General features: G+C 52.1%; 1 protein-coding gene across 3 annotated transcripts in view; it reads left to right on the top strand.

The window, feature by feature from the left end:
• The window catches only part of MYO5B (myosin VB), a 340,666-nt gene that overhangs the window by 270,085 nt on the left and 55,789 nt on the right, over positions 1–14,792 (top strand). For all 3 annotated transcript variants that reach the window (XM_018039563.1, XM_018039562.1, XM_018039564.1), the window contains 4 exons: positions 3,571–3,782; positions 5,704–5,860; positions 6,941–7,180; positions 12,424–12,657. In XM_018039563.1, coding sequence (XP_017895052.1) covers positions 3,571–3,782; positions 5,704–5,860; positions 6,941–7,180; positions 12,424–12,657 — 843 coding nt within the window. The remainder of the gene's footprint in view (positions 1–3,570; positions 3,783–5,703; positions 5,861–6,940; positions 7,181–12,423; positions 12,658–14,792) is intronic.

The raw sequence follows: 14,792 nt of genomic DNA, 5'->3' as shown, positions 1-14,792 counted from the left end.
CCTTCCTCAGTCCAGCAGTCCTTGAGCCCCTCGTGTGCTGTCCTGCGCTTGAGATGTCTTTTCCTCTCTTGCAGAGGATGGCTTTTGCGTTGACACTCCCCCTAAGTTATGAGCCCTGAGCCTGACACACAGGTGTCACTCACCAGGCATTTGTGGAATGTGTGAGCGAACCAGTGAATCCCCTAAAGTATGTGAATAAGTGCTGTTTCCTCTGCCTGAAGTGCTTTCCCCACCTTTGTCGTGTCTGGCCAGGTTCTTTCCTTCTGAACTGAGCTCTAAAATGCTTTCCGGGCCATGAAGCCCGTTCCTGGCCCCCCCAGATGGAGTTAGTCACTGGCCAACACTTCTCCACTTCTGTCTTCCATTAGTGCGTTCCTCCCCTTGTATTGTAGTTAAGGGCTTGTTTGTCATTTCACCAGACTGTGGACAATTGAATGGCAAGGGTCTCACTGTCATTGTGTTCCCAGCACAGCCACTGGACATCACAGGAGCTCGTTTGTGCAGGTGGCTGCATGGGTGATGGATGAGCTTGTCCCTATGAAACCTGCCACCAGTGGCTCACAGTCCCTGAGCCTTAGTACAAGTCAGACATTTTTCTGTTTCACACACTCCATCTCATCTTCACGCTGCCTTAAGAGAAAGACACAAACATGACCCCCATTGCACAGATGAGGAAACTGAGGCATAAACAGCTGATACAAATGGCCCAAAGTGACTCAGGAACCCCCACAACCTAAATCACATCACCACTGAATCAGTCTGATTGATTAATCAGTGTCACAGTGTGTAATTGCCATTCCTAGACAGGAGTGGGTTTCCCTGGTGGCTCAGACGGTAGAGAGTCCGGCTGTAATGCAGCAGACCTCGGTTTGATCCCTGGGTCGGGGAGATCACCTGGAGAAGGGAACGGTCACCCACTCCAGTTTTCTTGCCTGAAGAATCCCAGGGATGGAGGAAGGGGCCTGATGGACTACAGTCCATGGGATCACAAGGAGTCAGACAGGACTGAGCGTCTAACACCCTTTCTCTTTTCAGACATGTAATGGGGCTCAGTGCTTCAGGACTTCCTTGGAAACCTTCTTTGTCTTTTCCCTTTTGGGAGATGCGGGGGCATCCCTTCTGGTCACTAGAGCTGCTAGTACTCTTGCTAAGTGACCTGAGACTTTAAGCGTTTGAGACTTGGCAAAGTCACCTATTATACTAGAAGGGCACAGGCCAGCTCCCTGCACTTTCCAGGAAAGTGCTAAGTGATACTAGAGCAGAGTGATTAGCAGAGAAGACGTGATGAAGGGGCGTGTAGGCCTGGCAGCAGGCTGTTCGTCCAGGGGCAGCCGGGCACAGGGGCTGCATCGTGAGGTTGCTCAGGAGTGGTGGTCTCCTCCTGCGAGGCGTGTAGGAATTCCTCCATCATTAGCTTGAATGTGTTTTTTCTTTAACTCCACAAATGGGTATTGAATTCTTGAATTCTTCCTATGTACTACCCTAGAGTGGTCAGTGAGAGTTACAAAGGAGCCGACTACGGGTCCCCTGCCCTCCAGGACTGACGGTCGTCTAGTGTAGTTACAGATGCCACTGGCCATCAGGGAAACCTGACCCTGCATCCCGACAGTGGAGGAGTGGATTAACAAGCTTCTGCTGGGAACCCAGGGGGCATGAGGAGCTACATGTGAGAGGAGTGTGAAGGGAGTTGGTCCTACCAGCGGGCATGACGCAATAAAGAGACCTCTGGCCGAGGAGTCCTGGGGCTTGGGTTCTGTTCCTTGATGTTTTCAGTGAGACATTTGGCAAGTCACCTCAACATTCTCGGCATCTGTGCAATAAGAGAGTGGCTTGGGATGGGTTACTAAGATTCCTTTCTACCCCCTCAGTCTCTGATTACCAGAGAAGGGTTCTCAGGAGATGACCTCTAATCAGTATGTGAAGAGTATGGTCAGTTCTAGGGGTCAGAGAAAGCAGATGTCTGGGCGAGGGGGAGTGCCACCATCAGGCCAGTGGTGACAGGCACACCACTGGGGCCTTCAGAGAAATCCTCATCCACTCAAACGGTGGCCTGAAGACCAGCCTGCCGTTTCCCTGGTGGTTTCTTCCAGAATAGGAACTGGAGCCAGTGCACTGTGGCCCCAGGGATACAACAAGCACCCCCGCCCAGGCCATGGCTCTGCTGATGACCTAGTAGCCAGGCTTGTCCCCCAACTGGGAGGGCTGAGTCGCCAACCCCTCCTCACTGAGGAGTCTCCCCAGCCGGGTGGTGATGAAGACCAGGCCTCAGGCATCTCAAAGCTCCCCCGCCCAGCCTTGGTTCCTCCCTGCATGAACTGAGGCCCGGAGCAGAGGCAGGAAGGAGAACCAGGCCTGCAGCTCGCTCCTCCGTGCCTCACCAGCAGCCCAGCCATAGAAGGGACCATCAGCAACGGCCCAGCTGGCCGCTGTGTCCCCAGCTCAGCCCCGGCGCAGGCCGCCTGGCTTTCCTGTGCGTGGAACCTGGTTCCTGTTAGCTGTACAGGGCTTGGCCATGACGAGTGTCGACTCAGTATGGTTTCAGAGCCACTGGTCGATACGAAATATATATTTGTGTGTGTTTTCCTTACCTCTTGGCTCATTATCTTCTCCTTATAATGGTCTTCATGCTCAGTGAGCAAAATTAGATGACGTGTGTTTACAAAGAGCACTTAGTTATCGTGGGCTGCCTACATAGTACTGTAGCCCAGGCCTGTCCATGCACACGCATACACACACACACACAGTGCCGGGTCATCTTCCCTTGTCCACTAGGTCAAGCATGGCAATGGCCCCTAATTTTAACCTAAGTACATGTCATTAAAGACAGTTACCATCTGTGAAGAAACCTCACAGCATAGTTAGACACCAAATAGATTGTATTTGGGGGTTATTGACAATGTATGTGTAATTTCCCACGCCTGCCTGCTTTCACTCCATTCAGGTCTTTGCTTGAACAGCCCGTCCATTGAGATGCCTTCCTCCTTTAGCCTATTTCAGCATCTGCATCCCATCCTCCAGCCCTCTTAGTACAAGTGAGAGATTTTTCTGTCTCACGCACTCCATCTCATCTTCACGCTGCCTTAAGAGAAAGATACAAACATGACCCCCATTGCACAGATGAGGAAACTGAGGCATAAACAGCTGATATAAACTGCTCAAAGTGACTCAGGAGCCCCCACAACCTAAATCACATCATCACTGGGTCAATCTGACTGATTAGTCAATGTCACGGTGTGTAAATGTCACGGTGCACAAACCTTATAAAGCTTTGTTGTCCTCATAACCCTCAGCAGTGCCTGAAACGTGCTGTGTCCTTGTCCGCTCGCCCAGATGCCCTCGCCGTGATGGCAGCTGCTGGTGGGCAGCCCTGCTTCTCACCGCTGCGCTCGGTGTCTGAGCAGGAGTAGGGACCGGTCGGTGTTGGTTACATGCTGACTCAGTGGTTGTTTAAGGAGCCAGGGGCGCGTGAGACCCGGCCGGGGAATCATGTGGGGGAGCAACTGGGGCGATGGGGCGCGTTCCTTTGCCGCTCACGGGTGATGAACCAGCTCCCCTCCCTGCCTCGCCAAGGATCCTGACAAGTTCCAGTTCGGCCGCACCAAGATCTTCTTCCGGGCCGGCCAGGTGGCCTACCTGGAGAAGCTTCGGGCTGACAAGTTCCGGGCAGCCACCATCATGATCCAGAAAACCGTTCGGGGCTGGCTGCAGAAGCAGAAGTACCGCAGGTTGAAGGGAGCCACTTTAACCCTGCAGAGGCACTGCCGAGGACACCTGGCCCGCAGGTGAGCCGCATGCCCAAGCTCGTGGATCCCTGCGGTGGGCCAGGGCAGGGCGGGGCGGGGGTGGGGCCTGGCTCTGAGCCGGCTGGCCTCAATCAGCCCCTGTGGGTAGAGCGCCGCCCTCCTGGGCCCTGTCTATATCCAGCTTTCCCCTAGCGGCCAGGCCTGTCTCTCCTCCCCTTCTCACCTGAGCCAGTAGGTCTAGTTCCCAGGTCTCCTGTCTCCCCCAGTCTGTCCCTACCCACCAGTGCTAGCCTAGGACGGTTGCCCTTTGCTTAAACGCTTAAGTAAAACAATCCTCTTCCCGAAAGAGAGATGAATTCAGCCTTTCTCTCACAGTTAATGTACACTCAGCTTCATGACTTAAGCCACTGATTTCAGAATCCCTTAGGAGTTTGGTTAGTAGGGCTGAATAAAAAGGCCTGGGGAGGACCCTTCTGTGAGCTGTTGCACTCAGCCAACGTGGGGAAGGGGAGAGGGAGACTTGTCTGACCACAAGCAGTTCCCTTGGGGCAAAGCCTCATGCCAGTGGGCTGCCCTGCCCCAACCCAGCACCACACGAAAGAGGCTACTTTGCTGAAAACGTCCCCTCCTAGTGATGTCGTTGGGTTGCTGAAGCGCTGAATCAGTATGAGTGTCACCAGGGAGATGGGCATGGAGGATACCCCCAGCCCTCGCCATGAGACCCACGCCCCCAGCCTTTACGTGCGTCATCAGATTTTGGACCCAGCCCTGGTTCAACATCAGTGACCTCTACACGTCCCGGTTTTCTTGAGGAAGTGACGATAATCTCTAGGACGCCTTGCATTTGGAAGCCTAAATTTCCAAAGTGACTGCTCAGACCTCTCTGCTTGAATATAGAAACAAGCCCAGAGCAGGCACCCACTGTACTGTAAAGTTAGAAGATTGCTCTGGCTCCCCCTCATGTCCTTGTTATAAGCTGTTTATCCAAGCAGAACCAGAGATGATGAATGCTATTAATTACCTGTGAACAGTTGAGAGGTGGTCTCTAGAACAAAAGCTACAGAAATGAGAAAGTTGTCAGTGGTATCCACACTAAGTTGTCATCCACAGTTAGGGCATCGCTGAGCACCCTGGTGTACAGGACTCTGTCCTGGGTAGGGGGATGGCCCACGTTCTCCCTGCAGGGAGTTTGTATTCTAGAGAGAGTGTTCAGGGAGAGCTGCACTAGGAATCAGACTCATTTAAGCAAGTAGAGCAGGGCTGAGTGAGTTACTTCCCACTCCAGAGTTGCGCTAGATTATGTCCAAGGTCCTTTCTAGCTTTTAATATTCTTAGTCTCTCGTTGAGCACTTGCTATGAGTCTGACACCAAACAGAGTCCTTGCAGGGGGTAAAAAGTGTTGGACTGACTTTATGTCTGCCTTGAGGGGTGAGATGGGGAATGTAGAAATGGAACAGAGGGAAGTAGATGCCCATGTTCAGTGCATCCCCGGCAGAAACGCTGGGAGGTGAGAAAGTAAAGAGATTGCCACAGGCCTGAGAAGGTGGTGTTCATTCAGCAGATTCTTCCCATGTGCTGCTGTGCCAGGCCCTATACTAGATGTAGGGGTACAAGGATGCTAATACCTAGCCCCTGACCCCTCCGAACCTGGTGAGGTCCAGGTACAGACCCATGTGAGCATGTGATGTCCTTGAGGGCTACCCAGGTTATAGGAGAGGCTTGTGGGTCGGGGAGTAGACGGATGAAGATCAGAGTTGATCAGACTTAGACTGAGTTGTAAATACGTGTCAAGAGTTTTTGGATGAGGTGGAGGAAGCCAGTTCCGTTCTGAGGTGTGTCTCAAGGCCTCTCTACGGTCGGTAACAGCGACACAAGTTGGCCTAGCCGGCAGGTGACCATGCAGGGCCGAGGGGGAAGGGGTTTGTGTTCACGAAGGGCCCACCTCTCTCTCCCTCCCCAGACTGGCCAAGCATCTGCGGAGGACCCGGGCGGCCGTGGTGCTCCAGAAGCAGTACCGCATGCAGAGGGCCCGCCGGGCCTACCAGAGGGTCCGCAGGGCCGCCGTTGTTATCCAGGCCTTCGCTCGGGGCATGTTTGTGCGGAGAATCTACCACCAGGTGCGTAGCTGCCCCCAGGGTCTCGGGCTGCAGACTCGGCCCTGAGCAGCAGCAGACGGCTTGGCACCAACCTCAGCACTTGTTGGGCACTTCTCACTTTTTTCTATGGAATTTCGCAACTCTGCTCCCACCGAATCCTGACCAAAGTCTCATGAGGCACAGTGACTTAGGGTTCACCAGAGAGACAGAAGGCGTAGGAGATGCGTGTGTCTGTGCGCATAAGGTTTATTATGACGAACTGACACATGTAGGTATGACGGCTGAGCAGTTCTCGGTGTACCATGTACGCACTGGAGACTCGAGAAACCCAGGGGAGTGACTCTGCCCGAGTCTGCAGGCCTGAGGACCAGGCAGTCATGGTACAGTCCCAGTCCAAGGGCAAGATGGCTCAAATGGTAAGGAGTCTGCGTGAGATGCAGGAGACCTGGGTTCGATCCCTGGGTCAGGAAGATCCCCTGGAGAAGGGAATGGCAACTCACTCTAGTATTGTTGCCTAGAGAATCCCATGGACAGAGGAGCCTGGCATGCTACAGTCCATGGGGTCACAAAGAGTCAGGCACAACTGAGTGACTAACACTTTTGTTCATTCCGCAAACGTTTATTTTGTAGGGCATTACAGCGAGGACATTGATGATGCTTTAATTTTCTGAGTGGTTTTTTAACTGTATAGGAAAAAAGAAAAACTGAATTAGAAGCCAAGCTAACTGTAAACCATTAACCCGCTCGGCAGTCCCACACAACCGTCTCACTTCCCCTCCAGCTTACTGTCACCAGGAGTGGGTCCGCATCTGTTGAATGAGGGGCTATCGGCTGGATAATCTTTAAGCCCCTCTGACTTTGAGGGTGTTTTTAGACTGTGGTTTCCTAGTGAGTTAAAAAAAAAAAAAAGAAAAGAGACTTTGACAGCTGCCACCAGACTTAGTTGCAGCTTGTTCATAAGACAGATGGCCACCAAAGCCTCAAGTCATAGGGCAGCTGTAGCTCGCCGACCTTGGCTCTCGCCTCTCCGGAGCTGTGCGCGAGCCCCTTGCTCTCACTGTGCAGCGCAGACCCACCAGGTGTGTGCTTGTCCCCCGCTAGGTCCTCAGGGAGCACAAGGCCACCGTCATCCAGAAGCACGTGCGGGGCTGGATGGCTCGCAGGCGCTTCCAGCGGCTGCGGGGCGCGGCCATTGTCATCCAGTGCGGCTTCCGGAGGCTCAAGGCCAAGCAGGCGCTGAAGGCCCTCAGGATCGAAGCGCGCTCGGCGGAGCACCTGAAACGCCTCAACGTGGGCATGGAGAACAAGATCGTCCAGCTGCAGCGGAAGATCGACGACCAGGTCAGTGTCTCCACTCCCACCCGGGGGCTGGGGCCGGGGCAAGACTCCATGGGCACGTTTGAGAGAGACCCACGGCTTCCCCAGGAGAGCTCTCAATTGATTCCCATGCAGCTTCATGAGGCCATTCTACGGGTAAGCGAACTGTGGATCTGGAGCATCAGATACTGGCCAAGGTCACAGAATTAGGAAGTGCTAGAACCAGCACTCCCGGAGAAGGCGATGGCACCCCACTCCAGTACTCTTGCCTGGAAAATCCCATGGGCAGAGGAGCCTGGGTAGGCTGCAGTCCATGGGGTCGCAACGAATCGGACACGACTAAGCGACTTCACTTTCACTTTTCACTTTCATGCATTGGAGAAGGAAATGGCAACCCACTCCAGTGTTCTTGCCTGGAGAATCCCAGGGATGAGGGAGCCTGGTAGGCTGCCGTCTATGGGGTCGCAGAGTCGGACACGACTGAAGTGACTTAGCAGTAGCAGCAGAACCAGCACTTCAGCCCAGGTCTGCCTGGTCCCACAGCCATAACGAGGGTGATGTTGGTTTCTGTAACCCCAAATGTCACTAGAGAGTCAGTCCTTTCCTGTGTCATGGCTAAAATGGGTTTACTAGAGTTGAAAGCAGGCTCATTGGTACCTTGGGCTTGTAGGGTACTAGTGACCTCAGTACCAGGCTCCTGCAATGCCTAGAGGGTTTCTGGTGCCTTCTGAGAAAGAAAAGGTGAGGATGGAGGCAAGGAAGGGGGTGAACATGCCTGATGCAAGGGGTGGAGAAAGAGAGAGTTGGCATTGCCTTGGCGGTCACTGGTCTTATTGTACCTAATCTACACTAGGCACTTTTTTTAAAGCTTCTCATGATCCCAGTAGGGCAAGAAAATAAATGAGCCATTTTACACCTAAACCAGCTGCCCTAAACAGGAGCCCCCAAAGCAGTCAAATGTTACTGCCTCTCTGTTCTTGCAAAAAAAGACCAACCTTCTGGAGAAGGAATTGTCACCCTGGGTGTTTGTCTCTGTGTGAGTCCCATGGGTGTCTCATTTGGCTCGGCTCCCTGGCGGAGAAGTGAGACAGAAAGCTCGCACAGGGTTGGCCCACAGTGATAGATCAGGTCAGGGAGGAAGACGCAACTGCTCAGAGCATCAGGAGTAAACAGGAAAAATGGCTTTCTGGGCTCAGCCATGTGGAAATCACAGGCTCAAGGCGGACCTGTATTATTGCTCTCGTTGCCATCATTCTTATTACTTTATGGCTATTGACGACTGGCCGGGAAAGACATTCGCATAGTCAAATTGCCCCCATTAACTTTCTGAGCAGTGTGGTCAGAGGAAGGAGCAGGCTTTGTGCGCACGGGGCCCAGAGCCCCGTGTACTGGCCGCCTCTTCCAGCCATTGGTCCCTGTGTTGTCATTGCTGATTTCCGAAGTTGACTCGAGATGTTAAAAATAAATCTAGTATTTTACACTCCACGTACTGGGACGTCAGATTTAAAAGACCTGTTTTTAAAAAGAGCTTTTTGCCTTAAGCTTCCTACTTGGCCAACATCTATGAGCAGTGGCCGGTGTTACGCTCCTTGGGCAGGGTGCCCTGTGTGCAGAGGGTGAGGAGAGAAGGCAGGGAGGGGTAGTTAGGTCTTGTTTTCTTATGTCCCTCCCCCTGTTGCTCAGCTGTGTGCCAGGCACTCTCCTCACCACACCCTGTAAGATTTAACATTATTCCCATTTTAATCTGAGGCACAGAGAGGCCAAGTAGCCTATGAGGTCGCAAAGCTAGGAAGTGGCATGGTTAAGACAGAAACTTGGCAATTTGGTTCCAGAGAATGTTCTGCCACCTCCAACCACATGTGGGGATATCTGCATATTAGGAGATTCTTCAGACATGTGAGAATTCCTCAGTCCAAGAAAGACTCTTAGCTTTGTTTTGAGTTCATTCTTGTAGATAGGGTCATCCTTGGACCAGCCAGTGTTTTGTAGTGGAGTGTGTGACCTGGCGTCAAAAAAAATGCGAGGCTGTCTGTCTTGAGAGGTGTCATAAACAGCCTGTGGCACCAGGACGTTAGAGTCTCATTGTACTGCAGCCTCTTAGAAGGCTGGGCTCACCTTTTGTAAGCGAACGGGTTTCTGTTTTCTGTGTAATGGCTGGAGACAACTCAGGAGGCTGCTCCACAACACACACAGATTCTTAGCCAGGAGGATAGGAGACACGTGTGCCAGGAACAACATAGGTGAAAACATCCCCAAGTGTTCAGCAGAGTGGCCTTGAGATCATGGACTGAGTCCCAGCTGAATGGAAGCCTGAGTTCTGTCTCAATTATACTTGCCACCAGAGCTGACAGCTAGGTCTTATGGCCAAATCTCTAACTGGGCCTTGAGTTCCTCGGAGGCTGCTGCTGCTGCTAAGTCACTTCTCCGACTCTGTGCGACCCTATAGACAGCAGCCCACCAGGCTCCCCCATCCCTGGGATTCTCCAGGCAAGAGTACTGGAGTGGGTTGCCATTTCCTTCTCCAATGCGTGAAAGTGAAAAGTGAAAGTGAAGCCGCTGAGTCGTGTCTGACTCTTAGCGACCCTGTGGACTGCAGCCTACCAGGCTCCTCCGTCCATGGAATTTCCCAGGCAAGAGTACTGGTGTGGGGTGCTATTGCCTTTTCCAAGATCTGTAACTTCTAACTCAAAAATTCACTGATCCCATAAAGTGGTTCTGAACTCCAAGCTGCACTGTAGAATCACCAGGAGGTGCTTTTTAAAAAGTGTCCCCAGTGTCCCCACTGCCAAGAAGACAGCAAAGGAGGAAACTGTGGGCTTAAACCAGGGTGAGGTTAGGGCCCAAAAGTCAGGTCGAAGGTGTTGCACACACAGCTAAAGAGACAAGACGTGAGCTTGGCCCCAAGTTCCCAAGCAAACAGGAAGAAGGAAACAGGATAACTTGAGAGCCAGGGAAAGCATTTGGAAGGGTTGGTGCTGTCCCTGGTGCTGAGACAGTTTTCTGAGGGTGTTCATAACCTGTGATGTAATAAGCTACAGCCTTCATAGTATCCTTCTGTAGTAAGTGCAATGATAGCTCCTGGGACGGTTTCATGCAGTGTCCCTGGTGTAGGCCTGTGGTGTGACACTTCTTCAGCCCAAAATGGTATAACCTATGAACTTGACTCTTACCAGTTTGTCTTTATTCAAGCATATATAACAGTGAGATGGCCAGTTGAGCTTACAGTTTTTTTGTTTAATGAGGGTCAAGTTCCTTAGACCTTTATAAGGCTATATTAAACTATATTTTAGTGGAAAAATATAACACAAATGTATGGATTCAGTCAGTAGTCTTTTCAATCAATTTGATTCAGTATACTTCATATGCATTTTGTTAAATTAAAGTAGTTAATTTTTATGATTCATGTACATCTGAAAAATTGTAGGGGCAAGTCATATGTCTAGGAGGCCAGTTTCTTTGTTTTCACTGACATGCAGGCTGAGGCCCCAGGGAGGCCCTCAGTCTCTCTGAACCTTGGTGAAACCCTCTGAGGATGGAGTTACTGTGGTCCCTCTTTGACAGTGAGGAAGCTGGGCACACGGAGGTGCAGTGATCAGGACAAAGCTGGAGCCTGAGCACAGGTCTGCCCAGCTCCAGCCTCTTAACTCCTCGACTTCCCTGAGCCTCACGTCAGCCTGTGTGTCAGTGAAAACAAAGAAACTGGCCTCCTAGACATGTCATCTTTGCATGTGGGTCCTAGGTTGTCATTGCTGCCCGCCAGCAGGGTGTCACACCACATCGTATGCCTCTCTCTACACCCCACACCTGCTCCATCATGAGCGCCTCCCTGCTGCCCCCCAGCCTGGTCCTCATCCCCACTCTCCCTGGGATCTGACCCAGGCCATGCCACCGGGAGGAGCCTCACTTCCTGCCCAGAACAGAGCAGTGTCGAGGCAGCTAGTCCAACTCGCATCCCTGTCCTGTACCCCACTCGCCTTGTGCAGAGACCCTTCAGCCTCCGGGGAGACCCAGATCTGGGTGGGCAATACAGACCAGCTTTGGGTTGTTTAGACAGATGCTGCCTAATTGGATTTCTCATTGGTGATGACTTAGAGCAAGGCTGACTGCCAGCCCAGACATGGGGGTGTGTTGGGTTGTAACTGGGATGTTTCCTCAGATGGTGGGAGGATCTCTCTGTGATAGATCAGTGCTGGGATTGTGCTGCCTGGACACCAAACGCGGGTCTCAGCCTTGAGGTCCCAGGTATCCGCAGGGTTGTACTGGGTCCAACACCTGTTCTGCTGCTGCCCCTCGCTGCTCCCCACGACGCTTCATAGCTGATGTGAATGACTCATTGGTTCCTGATGCCAAGAGCTCTGTTTCACTCAGAGCTCCTGCAGGGAATAGCCATGGAGAATGATGATGACTGTTTGCTGCCTGCTTGATTATCGGCAGAACTCTGCATCTTTCCCCTCCATGTTCCCTCTGACCGCCTTCAGCTGATATGCTCAACTGCAGCACCTTTCTGCCCACGTTTGCGCTTGCACTTGACACGGCCCTGGGTCCTCAGGGCTTCCTGTGTGTGAGCTCACCTACAGTCTCCCTCCCTGTCCCCCTCTGTACCTCCGCCAGGCACCTGGGACTACTTCTCACTTGCCTGTTGCTTGAGTGGGTATGTGATTGGGTACCTCATCGACAGGAATGGGTTTGGCCAGGGCATCTGTTTCTGGAGTCAGACTCTTACAGAACCAGCGGACAGGTGGTGGGAGGGCTCCACCAGCCCTGTGGAGGGCCTCCTTGGAAGAGGGGATACTCAAGAGGTCCTTTGTCTCAGAGCCAGCGATTAGGTTGCAGCTCTTTGTGCCAGTGAGTCCAAGGGCAGGAGGTCTCAGCGTTGACAGAGCAGGGAAGCCTGAAATGCAAAGGCTGCAGATCCAAGAAGCCAAGTACATTGTTCCTGAAACTTAAAAACCAGGTATAAGATCTTCCCAATGGATATAGAAGGCTAACCACTCTCAGCCAGCTTCCAGCACTGTCGCTGTTCCTAAACACTCCTCGAATGTCAGGCCTGGTGCTTTGTCTTTTCCCATATTTCTCCTGGGTTCACAATACAGTTTTGTTAGGGAGATGCCAAGAAAGCACTCAAGCATTCAGTGGTTGCAAGATTCAATTCCACCTTGGAAGTTCCTTTTTTAATTGCCTTCTTGTTTTTTTTCTTTTTTTGCTGCCCCACTAACTTTGGCGTCCACCTCTTTCTCCCCTCTTCCCATTTGCTGATGCTCTCGCAGAACAAAGAGGTCAAGACGCTGTCAGAGCAGCTGTCAGCAATCACCTCTGCACACGCCATGGAGGTAGAGAAGCTGAAGAAGGAGGTGGCCTGCTACCAGCAGAGCCAGGATGAGGACAGGGGCCCGCAGCTGCAGGAGGAGGTGGAGAGCCTGCGGACCGAGCTGCAGAGGGCCCACTCGGAGCGCAAGGTCCTGGAGGACACCCACACGCGGGAGAAGGATGAGCTGAAGAAGGTCTGTTGGGGCCGGAGGGGTAGCTGGGTGGTGGGTGAGCTAACGCAGCACCCCTCTGAGGCAGTTTTGCTTCTTCCAGCTCTACAGCTCCCTTGGACTTTCCTGGGGCTTGTGCCCAAGACTGACCATCCCTCTGCGTTTAGATGTAAAATACCCCTGCGTTGGGGGAATCCACACAAGCGCGTGTCCATTCACCTGGCAAGTGTTGATTGAGTCTCTGCCCTTAGTGGGACACGATGGAATCCCCTGAAAGGTTACACACGTGTGCCTTTGGGCATGTTCCTGATAGCCTAGAATTGGCCACTGAATCAGCCCTGTGGCCTGAGTCCTTGTTGGCAAGAGAAATTGTTTAGAGGTAGTGGCCTTTATTGCCTGCAGGGATTAGCGGCAACCTCATGGCATCCCCTGGGCTTCCCCAGGGGCTCAGCGGTAAAGAATCCACCTGCCAGTGCTGAAGACGTAAGTTTGATCCCTGGATCGGGAAGATCCTCTGGAGAAGGGCATGGCTACCCACTCCAGTATTCTTGTCTGGGAAATCCCATGGGACAGAGGACCCCCCTGAAGTCCATGGGGTCACAAAAGAGTCAGACACGACTTAGCAACTAAACAAGACACCTAGGCATCCCTCCCCATAATCATAGTGCTTTGGGGACTTTGCCTAAAGTTTAAGTATTGATCGGTTCAGCCTGGCTCCTCTACTCTGGTTGGTGTGCTCTGTAGGTTCACTCTCCATTCCGTAAAATGTAACTTCTGGGATTGGACCCCCGTCCCCCATCTCGAATGTCAGGATGCAGAGTCCCTTCTCCATTCCTTAGATAGCTGTCCAAACCAGGGAAGTCCCATGTGCCCCTGCGGAGCCTTCCACAGCCTCAGTGTCCTATGCCATCTCTACGGCATGGCCCACGTGCTTAATTCCTGTCCATCACTGGAGAGTCGCAATGGGTTGAGAATCTGTGTGGGAAGGAATCAGTGTTTCTAATGTTGAAATAATAATTCTTAGTATTTAAAAATTGGGGCAAGCAGAATGCTTTCACAGGAATGGTCCTGAAATAGACACTGGAGTTTTTGGATTCTCACCCCTGCGTGGCCATTACTAAGTGCACACAGGAAATTTCTCTGACCTTAGTTCACTCATCTGTTTAAAAAAGTAAGAAAGAAGAAAAGTTGGTTTAGATCATCTTTTAGGCCCCTTCTACTTGTAATTAGCCAGCTCCACACGATGGTGTTTGATGGCTTCTAGAAGGAAACAGGCCCTTCCTGAGCCCTGCTCTGTGGTGCCTCTCTATTCTTGTGCGCCTTTTTCTTCTCTGGCAGGACCAGAAATGGGCAGGCTGCCTTCAGCCATGGGACATGAAAGCCTGCAGAGCCAGCAACTGCTGGGCTTGCCAAGGTGGTTTTGTCATTTTGTGTCCAGGCAGAACTTCCACACCATCTCCACTTTCCCCAAATCCCAGGGTTTTCCCAAAGTCAGAGGGTGAATCCACATGGGGATTATTAAGTCACATTAGGTGACATTGAGACGTAGGACTTCCCAGCGCAGGTGCAAAAAGTGGCGGCCCTGCAGCATGTTGCCCCGATAAACCTGCCAGCTCACCCACCGTGAGACCTGGAATTGAAACCATTTGGTGTCATTTCAGGGGGGATCCAAAGAGCTCCAGTACAACAGTCCTCTGTGTCTCAGTGCAGAGAAGAATTCCGCAAGAGCAGAATGGCAGATAAGAAGTGATTTATTAGAATAAGATGCTTGTGAGGCTTACAAGCGGGAGGCCAAGAAATACCACGCCCTGAGAACTTAGTGGGCCACAGTTTTATAATCACAGGAAAAGTGGTGATGGGGAGAAGACCTTCTTTGTCTTTCTTGAGTGGACGTCACATTTCATCGTCAGTTCCTTCCCCAGAGAGCGCGGGGGATTGGCTTGTTCCCTCCCTAATGGTCAGGCCAGGACTGCCATGTTGTGGTTGTGCAGTTGCTCAGTTGTGTCCAACTCTGTGACCCCATGGACTGCAGCACACCAGGCCTCCCTGTCCTTCACTATCTCCAGGGTTTGGCTAAACTCATGTTCATTGAGTTAATGATGCAATCCGACCATCTCATCCTCTGTCACCTCCTTCTCTTTCCGCTCTCAATCCTTCCC

Source organism: Capra hircus, chromosome 24, assembly GCF_001704415.2.
Source record: "Capra hircus breed San Clemente chromosome 24, ASM170441v1, whole genome shotgun sequence".
Classification (NCBI taxonomy): Eukaryota; Metazoa; Chordata; class Mammalia; order Artiodactyla; family Bovidae; genus Capra; species Capra hircus.
Note: the sequence above shows the minus strand (reverse complement) of the source record. Positions and strands in the feature narration are given on the sequence as shown.